This window comes from Mauremys reevesii, linkage group 9 (assembly GCF_016161935.1).
Source record: "Mauremys reevesii isolate NIE-2019 linkage group 9, ASM1616193v1, whole genome shotgun sequence".
Taxonomy (NCBI): domain Eukaryota; kingdom Metazoa; phylum Chordata; order Testudines; family Geoemydidae; genus Mauremys; species Mauremys reevesii.
In genome coordinates, this window is record NC_052631.1 from 86801141 (window position 1) to 86821760 (window position 20620).

General features: G+C 42.5%; 2 protein-coding genes across 2 annotated transcripts in view; one reads left to right on the forward strand and one right to left on the reverse strand.

Annotated features, from left to right (window-relative positions):
* The first annotated feature begins 34 nt into the window (after positions 1 to 34).
* On the forward strand, positions 35 to 4020 carry PSMD10 (proteasome 26S subunit, non-ATPase 10). The gene is made up of 5 exons (XM_039488524.1): positions 35 to 177; positions 708 to 806; positions 956 to 1102; positions 1201 to 1367; positions 3651 to 4020. Exons 1-5 carry the CDS (start codon positions 64 to 66, stop codon positions 3802 to 3804), a joined length of 681 nt encoding a protein of 226 aa, XP_039344458.1. The 5' UTR covers positions 35 to 63; the 3' UTR covers positions 3805 to 4020.
* A 4309-nt stretch (positions 4021 to 8329) lies between these two features.
* Positions 8330 to 20620, reverse strand: part of VSIG1 (V-set and immunoglobulin domain containing 1) — a 36577-nt gene continuing 24286 nt past the window's right edge. The window contains exons 4-8 of the mRNA XM_039488522.1: positions 18566 to 18764; positions 14919 to 15074; positions 14022 to 14141; positions 12345 to 12483; positions 8330 to 10789 (exon numbers count right to left, since the gene is read on the reverse strand). Of these exons, the coding sequence (XP_039344456.1) occupies positions 10594 to 10789; positions 12345 to 12483; positions 14022 to 14141; positions 14919 to 15074; positions 18566 to 18764 (810 nt within the window). The 3' untranslated portion in view covers positions 8330 to 10593. The remainder of the gene's footprint in view (positions 10790 to 12344; positions 12484 to 14021; positions 14142 to 14918; positions 15075 to 18565; positions 18765 to 20620) is intronic.

The following is a 20620-nucleotide window of genomic DNA, read 5'->3' on the forward strand; positions in this document are numbered from 1 at the left end:
GGAGGGGGTAGTGGCCCCGCCCCTTGCCTGCGGGGACGGGCAGCGAGCGAGCGCGCGCACGGCATGGAGGGCCCGGTGTCCTGCGTGGAGCTCTGTAACCTGGCCTACGCGGGGCAGCTGGAGGAGCTGCAGGACCGGCTGAGGGAGGACCGCGGCCTGGCCACCCGCACCGACCAGGTCAGGCTGCGGGCCGTAGGGGCTCTCGGCTGGGCCGGCCCGCTGGAGGGAGGGAGGCAGCGGCCAGGCCTGGGGGGAGCTGGGCGGCTTGGCCAGCAGGCAGGGCCGGATTGCTGTGGGGGGGCAGAGGGCAGGGCTGGGAGCTGGGCCCCCGGGGCTCCCAGTGGGGCCAAGTTGCTGCAGTGGGGTTAGCGCTGCCAGTGGGGCCAAGTTGCGGCAGTGGGGTTAGCGCTGGGCTGTAGGGGGTGGGGGGAGCTGGGCCCCCGGGGCTCCCAGTGGGGCCAAGTTGCTGCAGTGGGGTTAGCGCTGGGGGAGCTGGGCTGTAGGGGGTGGGGGGAGCTGGGCTGCTTGGGGGGTATGGGGGGGGGGTCAGTCTTACTCTTGAGGTCCTGTCAGTCTGTCTCAGCAGGAGACCTGAGGCCCTGCGCTCTCCCCTGTATTTTCCCCGCTGCCCGCCCTGCCATCTCCCCTCGGGGCCCTGTGCTAGGAGCTCAGCTGACCCATGCTGCCCTGTGTATGCCCGTGTGCAGGATCACCGAACAGCGCTGCACTGGGCATGCTCCGCGGGACACACGGACATCGTGCATTTCTTGTTAGGCCTGGGCGTGCCTGTCAATGACCAGGATGACGTGAGTTCTGTATTTTCCTAGAAACACTCTTCTGTGGCTTTCAGGAGCACATTCTATGCAGCTCTGGGCTCCATGGGCTGATTTACTAGAGTACAGTGGCTTTTTTCTTGCAACTGTAGGGTTTAAACTATTTTTTCCTGCCTCTCTAGTCTGGCTGGACTCCTCTCCATATTGCAGCTTCAGCAGGCCATGATGAAATTGTGAAAGCTCTGATTGGAAAAGGTGCTCAGGTGAATGTTGTTAATCAAAATGGCTGCACACCTCTGCATTATGCAGCCTCCAGAAATAGACAAGAGGTATGGTTTCATATGTTATCAGGCCTTGCTCTTCCTTTGTAGTGTCATTAAAATGGTCATTTAGGTGATTTTTTCCCCACATTTCCCTGCATGCTTAGATTGCAGATATGCTGTTAGAGAATAGAGCTGATCCTGATGCCATGGACCACTTACAATCCACTCCATTACACAGAGCAGCAGCCAAAGGAAATCTAAAAATGATACAGATCCTGCTGCAGTATAAAGCGTCTGTGAATATACAGGACTCTGAAGGGAACACACCTCTGTAAGTGATGTTACATTTCTGTTCTGTTTTTAAATCTCTTCTCAACTGAAAACTCAATTACTTAAATGCGAGTATCCTCAAACTCTCAGTTCCTTCAGAAAGCTTTAAAGAAGTGTAACAAGATGTTTCACTTATTTCCAGCCACCATGTTTATAATTTTTTTTAATACATACTAGAGACTTTTCTACATGTTTCCAGGTGAAGCATAAAACCTAGTTACAGTAACAAATCACTCAGTAATTCAACTCTACTGAACGTAGAGGGTAGACCAGTGGTTCTCAACTTATTATGCAGCCCACAGTGTATGACCTGGGCTGGGTGGCAGGGCAGCAGCAGCCTGGACCCCAGAACTTGCGGGGCAGTCTGGCTGCCCAAGACCCCGTGGGGTCAGCTGACTGCCCCGACCCCAGACGCCTGCCCCGTCCCCCACTGCGCAGTTCCCACCTGCCCCGCTGGGTGGCAGGGCAGCCTGGACCCCTCCACGCCAGGAGCCTGGGACTTGGCACATGGGCCGGCTTTTAGCATACAGCTGAGCTGGGCTGAGCTGCAGCTGTGTGTTAATTAGGCCACAGGTTGAGAACCGCTAGGGTAGACAATATGCCAGAAGTGTGAATGCTAGACAAAGCTATTCTGTTAGTCTTCTGTAGGGCTGTCAATTAACAGTTATCACAATTAATTTTTTTGAGATAATCACATGAGTTAAGTGACCATTTTAATTGCACCGTTAAATAATAGAATACCAATTGAAATGTATTACATGTTTTTTGGATGTTTTCTACATTTTCAAATATATTGATTTCAATTACAACACAGAATACAACATGTACAGTGCTCACTTTGTAAGCAAAATTTATAATATAAATATTTGTACTTTAAAAATAATAAACAAAACAGTATTTTTCAATTCACCTCATACAAGCACTGTAGTGCAATCTCTTTTATCGTGAAAGTGCAACTTACAAATGTAGATTTTTTTTTTGTTATGTAACCACTCAAAAACTAAACAATGTGAAACTTTAGCATCTACCAGTCCACTCAGTCCTACTTCTTGTTCAGCCAATCACTGAGACAAACAAATTTGTTTCAGTTTACAGGAGATAATGCTGTCTGCTTCTTATTTACAATGTCACTGAAAGTGAGAGCAGGCGTTCGCGTGGCCCTTTTGTAGCTGGCATTGCAAAGTATTTACATGCCACATATGCTATCCATTTGTATGCCTCTTCATGCTTCGGCCACCATTCCAGAGGACAGGCTTCCATGATGACGCTCGGTGAAAAAATAATTCATTAATTACATTTATGACTGAACTCCTAGGGGGAGAATTGTATGTTTCCTGCTGTTTTACCTGCATTCTGCCATATATTTCTATAGCAGTCTCATGATGACCCAGCAGACGTTGTTCATTTTAAGAACACTTTCGCTGCAGATTTGACAAAATGCAAAGGAGGTACCCGGGTGAAATTTCTAAAGATAGCTACAGTACCCGACCCCAGGTTTAAGCATCTGAAGTCTAAATCTAAAACTGCAATTAATCACAATTAATTTTTTTTTAGTTAATTGTGTGAGTTAACTGCAATTGACAGTCCTACTACTATTAAGCAAACAAGCAGAAGGTGAGTGCAGTTGGTCCAGTATTTGAAATGCATGTATCTAGGGCAATAGCCATATGTAAACTCTTACGGTAAAATTTAAGTTGATGGCAAAACTCCTATTTGACTAAAATGGGGGTGAGGATTTCATTTATAGTGTTTAAGGAATAATTACGTTCTGTTTGCTATCGTTGTGCAATAATGTCAGATTATATTTTTAAAAATCTAATGCCAATTGACCAATGACAGATAAGAGTGGTATAGTTGCTATGTATTTTTTCCATTTTTAATGAAGGATTTTTGACCAAACGCAGTTATCTCAATGCGTGTGGAGACTACTTGTGTGTGTTGCATAATTGAGGTTCAGATATTGGAGCTTTTTTGACTTCCCAAAACTGGCTGCCTCAGCGGTGCTACAATCTAGTGTTGAAATGGTCTTGGGCTTGAGAAGACAGTAGCCTGGGGAAATACTCAAGCTGTCTAATGGCAGTGGAATGACTGGGAACAGGCTTTGAACTCTATGTTCATGCTTGGAATTGTGTGTGCTCTTTCTCCATATTCCTTTACCTCTACCTCCTACCCCTGTGAAACATCCATGTCACTTCAATTGTAGCTATATATAAACTCCTTAGTCACTGGCACTTTAAACTTGGGAGAGTTGGCAGTGATCATGTGTTTCTTGTTCTTGTTGCAGCCATTTAGCCTGCGATGAAGAGAGAGTGGATGAGGCAAAGCTGTTGGTGTCCCATGGTGCAAGTATTTACATTGAGAATAAAGAAGAAAAGACCCCACTGAAAGTGTCAAAAGGTGGTCTGGGAACTGTACTTAAAAGATTGGTGGAAGGGTAGCAGTATTGGATGAGTTATGACTTGAATTCCATTCCTGATGCATACATTTAAGACTATTACCTTAATATTTTGATAGCTTAATGGTGATGGCTTCAATGTTGTTATAATGTGCACATATAATGTATGTAGTGGTATATATCCATACCCTTCAATTGTACTGCCAAGTACACTTCTTCTAATTGCCTGTTAATTAAACTAATGAGCACTTTTTAAGTATTTTTAGTATCCTGCAGTCTTGTTTCATGTGAAATTATTGTTACTGTTATAAGTTGGAATTGGAAGAAACCTGTTAGGTTCTTTTCTGTTTTACAGGGCCTGGTGTGGGGTTGTTTCTTTATAGTATATTGTGTTCAGACGTGCTGCTTGAGTCATTTAAAATTAGGTTTGCTTTGGACGCCCATTCCGCAGTCTAATATTACATTTCGTTACAGCTGGCCAGAAAATGAAATTGAAATTCTGTTTAAAAAAAAACTTCTGTAGCAGGAATGTTGTAGGTGTTTCCAAAATGAAATATGCTTCTTGGAATCCCAGGCTGCCTACCCAGATGAGTTACCGAGGAGCTGGGGATCCCAGGGCATATAGGCTGCTGGCTTCTAAGCAGCCCACCTGATTTTGGGAGCTCCGGAAGCTAAATTTCAAAGTCAGTTTGCCTGGCAGGCTGCTGTGGAGCCTGCCGGGCAAACACAGAAAACGCAGTCGTCAGAAAACAGTTCTCAAAAAAAAAATTGCATTAGAAAATTTCCAATCAGTTCTTCATCTTGTAAAGGAACTGGCGTTTTTTTCCTTTTTTCTTCATATTACATATTTTGTTTTTTTCAGTTTAATCCAATTCTTATTTCACTTCAGACCACTCTAAACTATTCCTCTCCCTCCTTGTTATCTAAACTACTGTTCAACTACTTCTAGAGGTTAATTCTATTTGCCACCCCTTTCATTCGTCAAACCCCCTTTTGGCATAGATAGGAATACTTCACTCTCAATACATCCTTATTGCCTGGTCTGTCTGGCCCTCTAGCCTGTGATGTTCCTTTCAGTTTGTCAAACGCTTCCTGGTAATGAGATGCTCAAACTGTGTCTGGTAATGTACATGCAGACTCGCTAGTGCCCCTGCCGAGACACTGTCATCTAATTACATTGCTTTCTGCTGGCCCAGTATGGCTCACTGCGAGCTCCCACCTAATTTTACTATCTGCTATCATCTTGTGCCTTTGTTTAATATCCCAGCTTTTAAGTGGGTGTTTTGCCCATTGAATATCTGTGTTCTGGATTTTTTTCCTCAGATGTACTAGCTTCAATCTCATTGAATTTCCTTTTCTTTTTACTTCGTTAGTTCTCTCCATTTATCTTCTGTCAGTGCTGGTGGTGTGGTGCATCCCACTGTGTAATATTCTCTCTGACTTTAATGTGCTGTTCACCTTTTTAATATCAATAGTCCAGGGCACCCTTTATTTACCAGCAGCAACTTCTGCTTCCTTTGTTATAGAAAGATAAAATTGTAGTGTGACTGAAAGACGTGTTCATGGGCAGGTACTGGTTTTTGTACGAATAGCCTCGTAGGTGATCATTGTAACAAAAGTTCCAAGCAGTGCCCTGAGGTTGCATCCCTGTAGTGAGAGTTATCACTTTACTTAGCTTTCTTTGAATTTTCCTTGCTGTGATTACATGGATGTAAAGGGCCTTCCAGTAGAAGCTCCTTCTAGTCCCATGAACACTTATGAAATAAAACTGGTCTTTCTGGAAACCGGTTCTGGAAAGTCCTCCTCTTTCCAGGAGGACCACAGCAATGCACATTCATAACTTGGGAGCTGAACTCTTCTGGAATAGGAACACTTCTCAGAGGTCAAACTGTCACCATTCCACTCATTCCTTGTCTCTCTTGTTTGGGGGGAAGAAGGGCCTCAGACTTAGCTGTGAGCTAGCTTTGTTTCAGATGAAAAGAAGCTTTCATGGTAAGACAATTTCCAGTAAAATCATATTCCTAAATGTGAACTTTCAGGGTAGTGGGAGAGTAGTGTATCCTCCTCACATTCTCCTTTCTTGGGGAGTCTGAGTTGAATAAAGTTATATTCATAGGCTATGAATAGATAGTACTTTTTACTGTGAATGGATTCCATGCTGTTCCCTTCCCCTTCGGACCATTCTTTGTCAGAGGAGTAAACCAATGAAGTGATGCAGTCCTGTGGCTTGGCTGCTAACCAAGCATTTGATGGCTTCCTCCTTGCCTTGACACTGACCCATGTCTTACATTTGTGCTGATGAACACAAAAGCTTTTTATGTGGCCATTACATTCAGTTTGTTGTCATCCCCGAACAGAGCTGACATTGCCCCTGCACCGCTTTAGGAAGTGTATGATTAACATATAATTCACTGATGGCAAAAGCACCTTAGTGTGTCAGGGAAGTATAGAATTGAGAACACAGGACTTAGCAGCAAAGAACTGTTTAACAGGTGACAGTGAGACTTCTTAGGACACCCCCCTCTCACCCCCCCCCCCCAATTTTTGGTGGTTTTTTTGTTTGGGTGGGATTAGATTGCTTAGTTAACAAAATTATGTAGTTAACAATATAATAAAGTTTTGTAACGGCAAATTTTATTAAACTTATATGTAACAAAAGAATCTGTATCATTAGCTAAATCACTTATGCACATAAGTCATATAAAAGAGCAAATCAGTAAGCTGAAATATTGCCAGAGCTGAGATGTGGGGGAGAGAGACTGCATGTAAATAAAATCAGGCTATCCTTCAGTTACAAGGAAAAGTTACAAAACCAGATAATAAAACTTCCACAATATGACTGCTTCTGTATAAGGGACTAAAGTGATGCAGTTTCCTACCAACAATTGTACGGCAAACCAGAAAGTTGTATCTGAACACTTCATACAAAGTGATCTCCACACTAGAAAATATAATGCAGTTTTAAATTTTCTCAGGAGAGAGTGGCAGGGTCCAAGCAAAACTTGCTCTTTAATAATAAGCTGTTGACATGCAAAATTGATTGAGAGAGAAACCAGTGATTTTGACTAAGATGCTTTTCAACCTGCATCTCTTAAATACTAAATTCCAGGAACTTCCAGAAGTAAGGACTATAACCTCTATTCTTATGTCCTAACCCCTGTGTTGTATAATATTCCTGAAAAGGGTTATGATGGAGAGAAATAGACTCAAACTAAAACAGAATGATTATGTATTCTAAACCATTGTGTAGGTTTTGGTGATGATAGAGTTAAGTATTAAAATGTCCAAGGTTTGAGCTTTCAGATCAGTAATCTTTGGTTTGGGGTTTATGTAAATAACTAAGTCTGATAAGCATCTACAAGTATGAGTACCTTGTTGCAAGGAGTGAAATTCTACTCTAATTCTCCTAAAACTGTTGTAGCGAGAGGAGTGAAGCCAGCATGTCATCAAAACTGTGCAGCTCCTATGAGGTGATGGGTTACAGAAGGGAACAGAGACAGTAGCTTTATATTGCTTTGTCCCTGGCAATCCAGTATTTCCAGCAAGTGCTTAGTGCTGCTCATCAATCCAGTATTTCCAGCAAGTGCTTAGTGCTGCTCATTGCAACAACTCACGTTCCATGCCCTCGAAGCCCCTGCGTGGGGACAGGGGTGAAAGTAGAGAGCCAAGTGATGCATGACTTGTGCATCAGCCATGGTACTAGGGGAGAGGCGAGTACTAATGCAATCCTGAGCTGTAAAGGGGTGGGGATGGAATTCTACATGGCTACTTGGGATCTTTTCAGGTCAAAGACGTTGCTACACTCCTCTCTGTCAGCCTATGAATCCTGCTTTCGCCAGGAGATAATGGCTCAGAGACATTGTGTGACTTTTTATATGGAGCTTCCCTACTGTGACGAAGTGGGAATTTTCTGTAATAGTTGTATGAATCCTAGGCATGCCTCAGTTTCCCTCTGTACATTGCATTGCTACTCAGTAGATGTACTGAGCAGGGTAACCCTCCTTTGGAACAATGCAGGAGTTATGTTGTGAGGCAGGGAATGAATAGTCACTTTAAAAAAAAAATAAAAATAAAAAAAAAAAGTCTTGACCTGACCCAAATCAACAGCGGGACTGGAAGAAGGGGGCTTTTGGAGGGACTCAAGTGGCTGGACCAGAGGAGACAAAAACAGGCCAGAGAGGGCTCATCAGGGCACTGGTTTGACTAGGATAGACCATTGCTTAACTGCTGCCTCTGTGTGCTAACCTAAGGACTTGCAGATTCTGTGTGCCAGGTGATGATAAACTGTTACCTTGTTTGAAAGGCTGCCTGTGTTGCTGTGAGCATTCTGTCCTGAAGGGGCCGGCACAAGCCTCCCACAGGACTCTTGACTTGGTTGGATTCGCTGCAGGGAGCCAAGGAGAGAGACAGGGATTGCTGGTGCTGAGTCATGGAGGCCTTGGACCTGCCCTTTTGGAATGGAAGGGCCCATTAAAGGGGTCACTCCCTGGAGACTGATGAGTCTGGGGCATAGACCAGACCCTGTGACTCCATGGCACGTAATAACATTCCCCCATCTCCCCCGAGAGGATAGTTGGGTCACTCAAGAGAAAAAGTCTACTGCATCAGAGCAAAGTTCTGTAAAATAGCCTCCACCACTCATGCAGCTCTTCATGGGTTTCTGTGCTGTACAAACATGATTATTTTTTTATTTAATTTGCCAAGATGTTCACTGGAAAGCAAAAGCACAGTTATAATCCTACATCATAATAACCCATATGTTTGAAGCCAGCTCAGCTGCAATCATATCTGGGTGCATTTCAAAATGGTAAGAAACATATCAACCTCCTTTAGTAAAAATACACAAGTAAACTTACTTTTGTCTGAAAAGCCTCCCCCACAGTCAATCTAGCTTTTTAATGAGGTGCATTAGAAAATTTTGTGTTAGAAAGTTAGCTTTTTATATTCACTGAGAACTGCTGTCGCGCTCTTTATTTGCAATTGGTTTTACGTAGGCTGCAGATCCCATTCATGTTCAGCAAATGTATGACTAGTAGTAGTTCCATGAATATTCAAATGACCTGTATTATTGCAGAAATCATAGTAACCTCTTTGCCTTGTAACTTAGCTTACTAAATTATGTTAAGGAAAAAAAGCAAAGAAATCAGGTGAAGAAAACCAAGAAGAGATGTTAATTTGTACGATTACACAATATGCATATAAAAATGAAGGCCATGGTATTTTATAGTGCCAGAGGGCAGTACGTAGTTTTTTAAAATGTCCATATCAAACCTGAGGACATGAGAAAATCAGGTTTAAAAAAAAATGTAGCTACAAACAGGGTCACTGATAAAATCACTTGTATTTTGCATGATAGGAGGCGCAAAATGCTACATAGGGTTTGCCTATTACAGTGGAAACATTTTTACTAATAAAGTTTATACTGTTAGCTAGGTAGAGGGCTCCCTCTGTCTGGTAATTCACTTGAAATATTTTGTTAGCAAACATTTAATCCATGAGCAGACTGCCTCATTACTTTTTTTTTTTCCTAGTGAAATTGTTTAGTACTGTAGTTTTTTGTCATACTCACAAGGCAACTTCAATAAGATTACTGAAAATTTCAGGTAACCTAATAATCATGGAATTTAAGGACCCAAACCTGCAGTCTTTGCTCAGGCAAAATATCCATTAAAATTAATGGGACTTTTTCCTGCAGAGACAGCTCTGAGTAATGACTTCAGATTTGGCCCAGACATTTTAGATATTTGGGCTTGGGTACCCGCTAGAGTGAAATCCTGGCACTGTTGACTTCACTGGAGATTTTGCCATTGACTTCAGCAAGTTCAGGATTTCACCCCATCATCTAGTCCAATCAATTTTCAACTGAGGCAACAAAACTGAAAAACATGGCCGAGTACATTGTACGATGGCATGTGGAAATTAAGTGTCTGTGTGTATAAAGAGAACTCACTAGAGTACAGCAAAGTGGTAGATACGGAATTTTATAAATAATGTTAGTTGGCCAAAACTAAACCCTCTTTTATAGCACAGATCATAATTAGCACCTCATTAGTCTGAATTTCTGAGTTTGCCTCAAATGTTGATACCCTCTTGTTTTGGTTAATGAGCCATTCATACAGACTTTGATCATCAGTGATAATTGAACCCAGGAACTTCAGCAACATTCCTACCAAAGTACTTCTTTAGTTAAAGGTGTAACTGCGTTAGCTGCCAGTGAGAGGCAGGCTGTTACTGTTGCTGGGGATGGCTACTAGAGGCAGATATGAACACATGCTCTAAGAGTCTGCTCCTGCACCTGTTGAAGTCAGTGGCCAAACTCCCATTGATTTCCAAGGTGCGGGATCAGCTCCTTAGATACTGTAATGTATTTGCTAAGACAGTCGCCCTGTGTCATTCTCAGCACATGCAACACTTCAGTTGGCTGGCAATGACTGTTTTCTTTCAGAAAAGAGACTCCTATGTCTACAAGCCATCACATAGCTTCACCAGCAGCCAATAAGAAAGCTCCGATGTTGTCTGTCTTTCCAAACCCATTTAATAATTAATATTCTCAAATGGGTTGGATAAATGGAGACATTAGCTATGCTGTCATTCATATTTGGTACACAGTCATAGCTAGATAGTTAATAAGAGCAATAACAAAATTGAAAAATGAGGCCATCATATGCGTACTTCTTGGATAGTTGAGGGCATGACCTTCAAACTCCCACCTTGTGATTAATACCACAAATGCAGGTGTGTGGGTTATAACCACACTACTTCCCGCATTAATTCAATACCAACATTTTTGAGGATGGGGTCCATAGCGGATAAGGAAATTGCAATATAATTTTTAGGCTCTTGCTTGTGTCTCCACTCCTTGCATCTCATCGTTTTCAGGCATTCCAGAGGCAGCAGTTTCCGCAGCAGTAGAGTATTCATTGGCTGCATTAGCTTCTCTGCTTGGTGTAGCTGTGGCAACAAACTCATTTTCTTGGGTGGGTATATTAGCATATTCCACATTTGCCTCTTGTTTCTGAGTCATTGGTCTGCAGGAAAACAAGATGACGATTAGACTAATTAATAACAAATTGAAATCCTCCCCATAATAGAGCCTCCCAAAAGGAACATCTTAGAAAACCCGGACCTAATGGCGCTAGTATGATTATTTATATTACATACTAGAGCTCCCCATTGTATAGAAAAGTATTATGATACAATTTTCTGATGACAGAAAAATTGGCAGAGTAGTAAATAATGATGAGGAGAGGGCAGTCAGACACAGGGAATCTGAATCATTTGGTAAGCTGGGCCCATTCAAATGTGCATTTTAATACAGCTAAATGCAAGGTCATACATCCAGGAAAAAAGCAGGCAGGCCAGGCCTATGGATTGCGGGGGCTGCATCCTGAAAAGCAGTGACACTGAAAGATTTAGGAGTTATAGTGGACAAACAACTGAACATGAGCTCCTAGTACAATGCTGTGGCGAAATGGACTAATGCAGCCCTTGGATGTATAAGCAGGAGTATTGCGTAGGAATAAGGGAGATGATTTTACTTCTGTATATGGCAACGGTGAGACCAGTACTAGAATACTGGGTCTTGTTCTGGTGTCCACACTTGCAAAAGGATATTGAAAAATTGGAGAGGGTACAGAAAAGAGACACAAAAGTGATTTGAGGGCTGTGAAAATGACCTACCGTGAGAAATTTGTGGTGCTCAATGTGTTTATATTATTCAAAAGAAGATTGCAAGGTGACTTGTTTGCTCTATAGGAGTATGTTCATGGAGAAAATACAGGGTACAAAAAGGGCAAACCTACCGGGCACCTTAATTTTCATGGTAAAAGTTCCCCTAGGCACCTAAGTCTCCGCTTCTGGACATGCATACTGCTGCCTCACTCTAGGAGTCCAGATGCCTGTCTCCTGCATGAGCCTCAGCCCAATCCACAAATGGGAGGAAGATAGGCAGAAGATCACCTCTCTTGCCTGCAGGGTGTGATCTGGTAGGCTTGCTCAAAGGCCACCTACTGGATCAGTATCCATTCACAATTCAGTTGGAGGGGGTGATGATGCCACCCACCGTATAACTTTTGGCTAGTGATTAGAGCATTCACTTCAGATATGGGAGACCCAGGTTCAATACCCACCTCTGCCTCAGAGGGGAAAAGGATTCAAATAGAGTCTCCCAGACCTGGCAGGAGAGTGATCTAGCCACTGAGCTGTGGGATATTTTGCTGTGGGACTCCCTCAATCTCTCCTGTTGAAGCCATAATGAGAGAGACAAGGTGGGTGAGGTATTAGCTGCATTATTGTCGAGTTTTTAACCAAGAGGGAGAAGAAAAAGAATAGAATAATGCCTCGCCCACCTTGTCTCTCTGATATCCTGGGACCAACACTGCAAGAAGCTATAAATAACAGTTTCAAAGTGAGACAAAAATAAATAATCTTATTTTGTAAATGTTATTGCACCGTATTTGACTTAGTCCCAAAGAAACCTTTGCGGTAGAGAAGTTTTGCTTTTGGATCCATCTCGACCTTCTCTATTTGAGAGGGTTGGCCAGGAAATGTTTGTCTTACAATCAAGCAAACAAAAATTCTTACCGCGTTTCACTATTTGCTGCTTTCTCTTTTCTCTCCTTTGTCTTCTCCCTCTTGGTTAAAAACCAGACAATAATGCAGATAACAACTGCTCCCAGAATTGCTCCAATTAATGCTCCAGCAATGAGACCACCTTCTGAATCTGGAAAAATAGGTGCACAGTGTTAATTTTAAAAAGCCACCAGTATAGAGAGAATCCCATTGAAGGGGTACCACATGGAAAGAAGATATTGGGTTCAAAGAGCTGAGAACTAAAATCCATGCTTTTAGGAGAAGGGGGGGGAAGTCAGGCTTTCACTATTCTTTGCCTCCCAGCTTCTTGCTACATGGCACTATATTGCTAGCTGTTCTCTATCCAAGCAGACGGAGAGAAGTGGGATGCTCAACAAACCTAAATAATCCATTCCCCACTTTTATGACTGGCTACAGGAGAGAGAAGATCGTTGCTGTCTGACAATATGGAGGGCTGTTGGCTCTTCAACCCTTGCAAACAAGGTTTTAATTCTGGATGGCCTCTGTCTCCCATTTTTTGTTGAGATATAAAATGCAGACCCTGCCTATCTATGATCACTAAGGATCCTATGTCATTTTCATGGGTGTTAGCCTTGATGTCCTATCCAAGTTCCAATTCCTATCATTACGGTCTACCTACCAACATCTCCCTGGCAGTTTCATTTGAGCAAGGCAATTTTTTTATTTTACAGACCACTTAAGAGAGAAATTATCTCAAGGACCCACCCCAAGCCCCTATTTCTGCGTTCTCAGAACATTTAATTCTACTGACTAATTCTACCAGGAAAGGTCACGCGTTGCCCTGATAGGCCACAGGCCGAGAACAATTGGAGTAAGGTACTCGTCTTTCTTTCCAGCCTCATGTTACACTATTAAACAGCTGCAACACTCCACTCCACAAACACCACTGAAATGCTCCAGTCTACAAAGTGTTCTAGGCCCCATTGGGATTGTCTACTCACTTCAAGCTCACCTAAGGCCTGGATCTGGTCGGTCAAAGCCAGTTAGAGGCTCATGTGTTTAGATCCGGAGATCCAAGTTCGAATTCCCACTGCTGACAAACCAGCCAGGGATGGGGAATTACAAAGTGCTCATCCATGCAGAGGTTTGAAATGGGTGGATCTCCCTAGACAGGAGGTGTGTATAACTCAGGATGCTTACTCAGTGTTGCTCTCTGTCCCCCTCTACTGGCTGGACCACACAGAGGTTTGTGAGGCTGCTACAGCCTTCCATCTAACAGAGCTAGGTCTGTCAGTTAACTCGTACTGTAGAAGCTTGTGGTTTTAGATCCAGAGGTTCTGGATTCAGATCCCTGCTGCTGACAACCCCAGTCAAGGGTGTGGTGTTATATTAGCATTTGTATAGTGTGTTAGATATTTAAAGTAGTTTAGGAACATTAACTAATTAAGTGTCACAACGCTCCTGTGAGATATGTTGCTAAGTATACATTAGTATGCCCATTTTACAGGAGGAAGACAGAGGCAGAGAGGTTAATTGACTTTCCCAAAGCCACACAAGGCCCAGTTGAGTTGAGAACTGAGGACCTCCTGACCACCAACCCCATTCTTATTCCAAAACAGCCTACCTTTGACAAAAATAGTTTACATTTTTTATTCTGATTATGTTGTATGTAAAGCACATTTTATTCCATTCATGTGATTAACTCACGTGTTGCAGTCAAGTCAACTTCACAGCTGCTGTTTCCAAGGCTGTTAGTAGCTGTGCACCGGTAGTATCCAGTTTCAAAGGTGGTGAGATTACCAATAATCAAAAGCCCAGTTTTTGTATCTGTGACAAATGGAAAACATATATGTACATGCATGTTTATATACTATATGGGTAATTACTTGTATTTATTGAATAAAAATAATATGGATTATTACAAGGCATGGGAGGTTGTATTGTACATTTTGCAGCATTTAAATAAAGGTATTTCCTTAAAAAAAATCTACTTAGAACCATTTATCTTCCTTGAAAACAATTGTTACATCATTTTACAGAGAACTCTGCAGCATCACATTAAGTGTATGAGAACCAGGTCCCCTATCCTGCAAACACAGAAGCATGTGTGTAATTTTACTCATTTGGGTAATACCATTGAAGTCAATGGGATCTCTTACAGGTGTAAAGTTATGCACATGCTTAAGTGTTTTCACAACGGGGGCTTAGAAAACAAAACTACAATTTGAGTTCCACTGAGTATAAGTTGAGTATAAATAAGTGAGATTAAAAAAAAAAAAGGCAGTAAATCAGATTGTTGCCGTTCTTTTCATTGTAATGCTCTGAGGTGTAATTAGTATCACAGGTAGGAAATTTTTTTTACATAATTATCTTCTCCGAGGCCAGCAGCATTATTTATTGTAAAATTGAGAAAACCAGGCTAATGCATTTATTTAATGGCTGTTAGTAATTTTTGTTAGGTAAAAATAAATTCAATCCACATTATTGCACACAAAGCGGGGAAATGCATTCTTTTCTGTATTGACTAGAATATTGAATGCCTGGTTCAAGCCATCACACTCTAGGTCTTGCATGTCACACACTAGTACTGAGGAAGTTACTCACTGAGTTGTTCTGTCATGGGTTTGAGGGTCTCCCCTGATACTTTATACCACTGGTATATAGGCGCAGGCATCCCTTCTTCAGAATAGCAGGAGAGAGAGACAAGGTGGCCTGTCTCAGGCGTTCCCCGTAAGCTACAGTGAGGCTGTGAAGGTTTGACTGCAAAATAACAGCAGGAAAAATAGTTAGACCATGGGTACAAATTATGGGCCAAAATCTTGCTAGACCAAATTCTACTTTGTTACACTGGTGTAAATAATCTACAGTAACTCCTCACTTAAAGTCGTCCCAGTTAATCTAGTTTTGTTGTTACATTGCTGATCAATTAGGGAACATGCTCGTTTAAAGTTGTGCAATGCTCCTTTCTAATGTCGTTTGGCAGCTGCCTGCTTTGTCCACTGCTTGCAGGAAGAGCAGCCCATTGCAGCTAGCTAAGTTCCCTGTTCTGCAGCCGCCCAGCAGGCTATCAATTGCCGGGCAGTTCAGCTGTCCTTCCCTGCACTGCCATGTGCTGCTCCTGCCCTCTGCCTTGGAGCTGCTCCCAGAGACTCCTGCTTGCTGTGCAGGGGGGGAAGGGGAGGACTAATGTCAGGGTGTCCCCCTGCTCCTGCACCCCGCTTACCCCTTCTCCATATAGAGCAGGGAGGGGACGAGACAGAGAGAGACTGGGGCAGCAGCTGCTGTCTAAACTTCCTGATTCACTTAAAAAGACAATGCACTTAAGAGTGGGTCAACTTAAAGGGGCAGTGTGCATCTCTGTGTCTCACACACACACACACAAGGTGTGTGTCTGTCTCTGTCTGCTATGCTATCTCCTCTCCCTCGTGTTTGTGCTGCCTTGTGTGAGAGGCTACATTAACAACCTGTTCACCCTTGAGGGCTCAGCCGAGTGCTAGTTCATCATTTAGCAGCAAGGCATTCCCTGGGAAATATCCCTCCCTCTTCCACTCTCTGACTTCACCACCTCAACCAAGCTTCACAATCATCATAGCTGTGAACAGTATTAAATTGTTTGTTTAAAATGTATACAGTGTGTATATATAATATATAGTTTTTTGCCTGGTGAAAAAAATTTATCTGGAACCTAACCACCCCCCCTCCCCCCATTTACATTAATTCTTATGAGGAAATTGGATTCACTTAACATCATTTTGCTTAAAGTCACATTTTTCAGGAACATAACTACAACGTTAAGCGAGGAGTTACTGTACTGACTTTGGTGATGTTGTTTTAGACTTCCACCAGTATAACAGATCAGATCCTGGCCCAGTAGTCTGACCACAATCTCTCCCATATAGACATGAGCAGCAACAAAGAAAAGTGAACAGTCAGGGGAAAACTCTTATTGCCTTTCATGGTGTTTATCATACTAAATACTTTTACGAAGGCTGTAAGGTATTCTCGATGGAAAAGACTATTAGTTATTTCAATTATATTACGACTGTCACTTTTCGTCCCAGTCAAATCACGTTCTGCCTCATGGGATTGTTGTTTTTGGTGTAAGTGGGTCTATTCAATATGAGCACAAAGATCTATAGCCTGATTCTTCACTGCCTGGCACCTGTAGAGTCATTTACACCTGTGCAAAATGCTACCATTCTGTTTTGGTACTCAGCCATATCCTACTCTGAGCTACACCTGTGTTGTTTTTAATTTCCTGCGTTTGCTTGGTCGTGTCACCCATTTATCACAATTTAAACATATTGTTGTGGGCCTCTTCTGTAACTCCACTGCAGTGGAATTACACCAGTGATGAATCTAGCCCAGTTTGTGTCCGTATAAGTACGAGCAGTGATGCTTGCTTTTCTAGGGAAAACTACAATCCCACTTTTCAAGCTTTTAGTCAAACTCACGTATGCTCTTGTTTATTATTCTGCTGCAGAGAAACTGCTGCTTGGGGTTTTTTTAGGATGGTTTTAATATCAGTGCTTTGAAAATTTGTTTCTTCCAGTGGATTTATCTCCATTTGCCTTTTAATTGTTTCATCTATATAGACAAATGATACATCTGGAGCCATTTTCACATACGCACTGACTTCTCACTCTAATCAACTACCCAGAGAGTATGTGGATAGTTGTTAGGTGGGGTTAGTATTAACATTTATCTTGTTAGCAAGTAAATTTTTCCTTGTCTCATTGCTTTTCATACTTGTTCAACTATCTGTTCAGGTATCAGAGGGGTAGCCGTGTTAGTCTGGATCTGTAAAAGCAGCAAAGAGTCCTGTGGCACCTTATAGACTAACAGATGTATTGGAGCATGAGCTTTCGTGGGTGAATATTTGTGTCTGATGAAGTGGATATTCACTCACGAAAGCTCATGCTGTAATACGTCTGTTAGTCTATAAGGTGCCACAAGACTCTTTGTCTCTTTTTACCTGTTCAGGGTTGAACTGTTGCCTTCTTTCAGCTGCTGTGTACTCTGTACACAACACAAAACAGAGAGCTACATTGATTAGACTTTTTAATAGCGAGGCAGCATTTGGACTGTTTATGGAACCAGGACTTCTGGATTTTACTGCTGGCTCCACCAGTGACTATCTGTGTGGCCTTAGCCAAGTCGCTATGACCAGCATTTTCAGATGCCTAAAACTATATCAACAAGTGGCCTGATTTTCACAGCTGCTTTAGGCTTCCAAATTTTAAAATGTTGGGCTTAGCCTTAAGCCTGGGCCATCAACCCTAGCTCAGGTAATGTTTTCAGGGTGTGGTTGTGGTTTTACTATCCAGTGAAGCTGGGTGGTAACAGCTACCAAGGGGATGTATATTTCTCTGGCCATTATAATAGGTGGCTCTATAATGCAGCAAGGTTAACATGGAGGACTCCCGTGGTGACTCAGATTTTACTTGCCATTAGGACATGTGCGGTGAGGGATAGCTCAGTGGTTTGAGCATTGGCCTGCTAAACCCAGGGTTGTGAGTTAAATCCTTGAGGAGGCCACTTAGGGATCTGGGGCAAAAATTGGTCCTGCTAGTGAAGGCAGGGGGCTGGACTCAATGACCTTTCAAGGTCTGTTCTAGGAGATTGGTATATCTCCAATTATTACCTTTATTACCTATTAGTTGGGCACAGGTTTCAGCATATACATATTACCCTGTTCACTAGGGGGGAGCAATGTTCCACAGGCACTGCAGTCAGCAGTCCTGTCCATGATTGCTTCAGCCAGGCCAGGACTACGAGGGCAGGTCTACATGGAGCTGGGAGTGAGCCTCCTGAGAGCCTGAACTCCAGCCCAAGCTGCAATGTCTATACTGCTATTTTTAGTGTGCCAGCTTGAGCCCCTCTGACACAAATGTGTCTGCCTGCTCTGAGAGGCTCACTCCCAGCTGCAGTGGAACCCTAACCCAGAGACCCTGTGTGCTAACACGAGGCAGCACAGGTGGTGTTTGCCTGGGAGGTGGAGAGCACCACTGGCTCTGTCTGCGTCCAGCAGCCCGGAAAAAGAATCTTTCTATCAATTAAAATAAGTCCTGTTCCTTTCCCATGAGGGTTACTGCTCCAGGGGGCCCACTGCACTAACTGACCAAAAGGTGCCAGTGTTCCTATCCACTCCCCATTACATTATTCTCTTGGGTACCCTGTAGTGCGTTTTTGAATCCCAATTCAACACTATATTATAAAGCAACATGAAAACACAATGCAAAATAAATTACCCAGTACACTGACAGCCACTGATTTCTGGTTCTGTCCATTTGAATCTTGTGGGTTGAAAACTTCGCAGGTATAAAACCCGGTGTCTGAGGGTTGCATGTTGAAAATTGTTATTGATGCATTTCCTTGGTTTGTTGTCCCGTTTATTCTGTTCTTGAACTCGCCATACTCATAAGCCTGTCCGTTCTGAAAATAATAGATCTGTGACACAAAAACGGATCGTTAGTTAAATAAGAAGTGAGCTAACTTGTATTTTGTTTGGTGTTGCTATGTCAAATACAAAGAAATTTCAGAAGAAGGAAAGCCACCTAATGCCCAATTCCCTCACTGTAAAGAAAGCTGTGATTAAAACCATGCTGTACATTGCAATCTAAATTTCTAATTATATTCTTACATGATAAGCTGCTCAGGGCAGGGACAGAGTCATTCTGGGTATGTGGCTAGTAACTAATACGCTGTGGGAATTGCAGAAATAGAGTGGGATATTTGGGAAAGGCATATTTTCTTTACAAGAAACCAACTGCCAGGCAAGATTATGGACCATTATGTTACACACCTAAGTAATAAAGCTAAGTTATGTACAATGAACAGAAGGGCTAATTAGAGGGCAAATTATTTGTAATTTAACTGATAACTAGGCCAGTACAAGATTATCATAAGAAATGGAATTGCCATTGCAAAGAAAAATTGATATTTGCAGAGCTAGTAAAAACTCTGCTTTCTAAATGAAAGTGTAAGCAAGCAGTAAAAGAGGTGAAGTGCATCTAATTAAAGATAGCTAAGACTGGCTAATGCAGAAAGACAAAACACAAGGGTAAGCAAACCAATCTGTGTTTTCAGGAAACGTGGAGGCAATCACAATACAGGACAGAGGTGTCTACCACAAGCAATTGGAGTGCCAGACGTGCAATAAAAATGTTTCTGTTCCTATGAGTGTCATGCACAGGTGGGGCTATTAGCAGAGACCCTCAGGCAGGCCCCACCTCTGTCCTTTTCCCAATATGCTCCAGGGACGTAGGTCAGGAGTAACTTCTCCATCTAATGGGAAATTATTGCCATATTGGGCACATTGTGGGGATTTGCATCTGTCTGTCAAACATCCCACATCTTCCCTCAAATAAGAGACTTACTGTTGTACATTCAGATGAGCTCTGCTGCCTTCAGTAGTGTTACTCCTGATTTACAGCAATGTGAGAGCCAGATTGGGTTCTATAGACTTAGAGACCTGAACTTTCTCCCATAAAAGTCTGTAGCAAAACCTCCATTGATTCGAATGAAAAGTAGAATTGGGCCCATTGTGGGTGGTGGTGGTTTGAATCTTGGGCCTTCGGTCTATCTAGGACTACTGATATCTCAGATACCATGGTGATGGGTGTGGTTTAGGAATGTAAGCAGTTCTGATAGACTATTCACACTCAGCCCTGTTTAGTTCTATTATAAAACAGTGTACAGAAAAAAATCAGCTTCTCTGAAAGACATATTGAAACAGTTGCCATTTTTATCCATAACAATAATACTCCTGCATAACAGTGCTACAACTTGGAATTTGTCATGCTCTACTCAATTCCTACTTTGATAAACGCCGTTCCATGACTAATTGGCAATGTACAACTTGAGGGGCTCTTCTTGTAAACAATGTGCTCCAGGCATAATGAGCTGATCCATTGTATTTAGGGGGGGAGTCTTCCCATTGTAGTCAGCGATATTATGTCCAGCTGTGTTTACAGGATTGGGCCCTTAGTTACTATAGCATCTTTCATATCAACTGTGTTTCGGGAACAATGATACAACAATATTTGTCACTGTTGGACTGACAGTTGGCTTATTACTAGCGGTGGTTGAAAAGTGTGTGAGGGAAAGTTTCACAAATTTTGGTCAAGTTTCATTTGCTTCTGACTCATCAAAATTTCATTTTGTCAAAGATTTCCAATCAGCTTTAGCTCACGCTATGAATCCCCACCCCCCAGACAATAAGCATCATTCCATTTACCTTGCAGATCCGTAGATTGTATTTTGAATAAAAAATAAACACTTGGGCACCCTGACGCAGTGTTGAC

Bases quoted from the DNA above. Each gene is read 5' to 3' on its own strand.
- PSMD10 (XM_039488524.1), top strand. From the start codon at position 64: ATGGAGGGCCCGGTGTCCTGCGTGGAGCTCTGTAACCTGGCCTACGCG. The intron at 1,103-1,200 runs GTATGGTTTCAT...CTGCATGCTTAG, and splicing joins CCTCCAGAAATAGACAAGAG to ATTGCAGATATGCTGTTAGA. The intron at 1,368-3,650 runs GTAAGTGATGTT...TTCTTGTTGCAG, and splicing joins TCTGAAGGGAACACACCTCT to CCATTTAGCCTGCGATGAAG.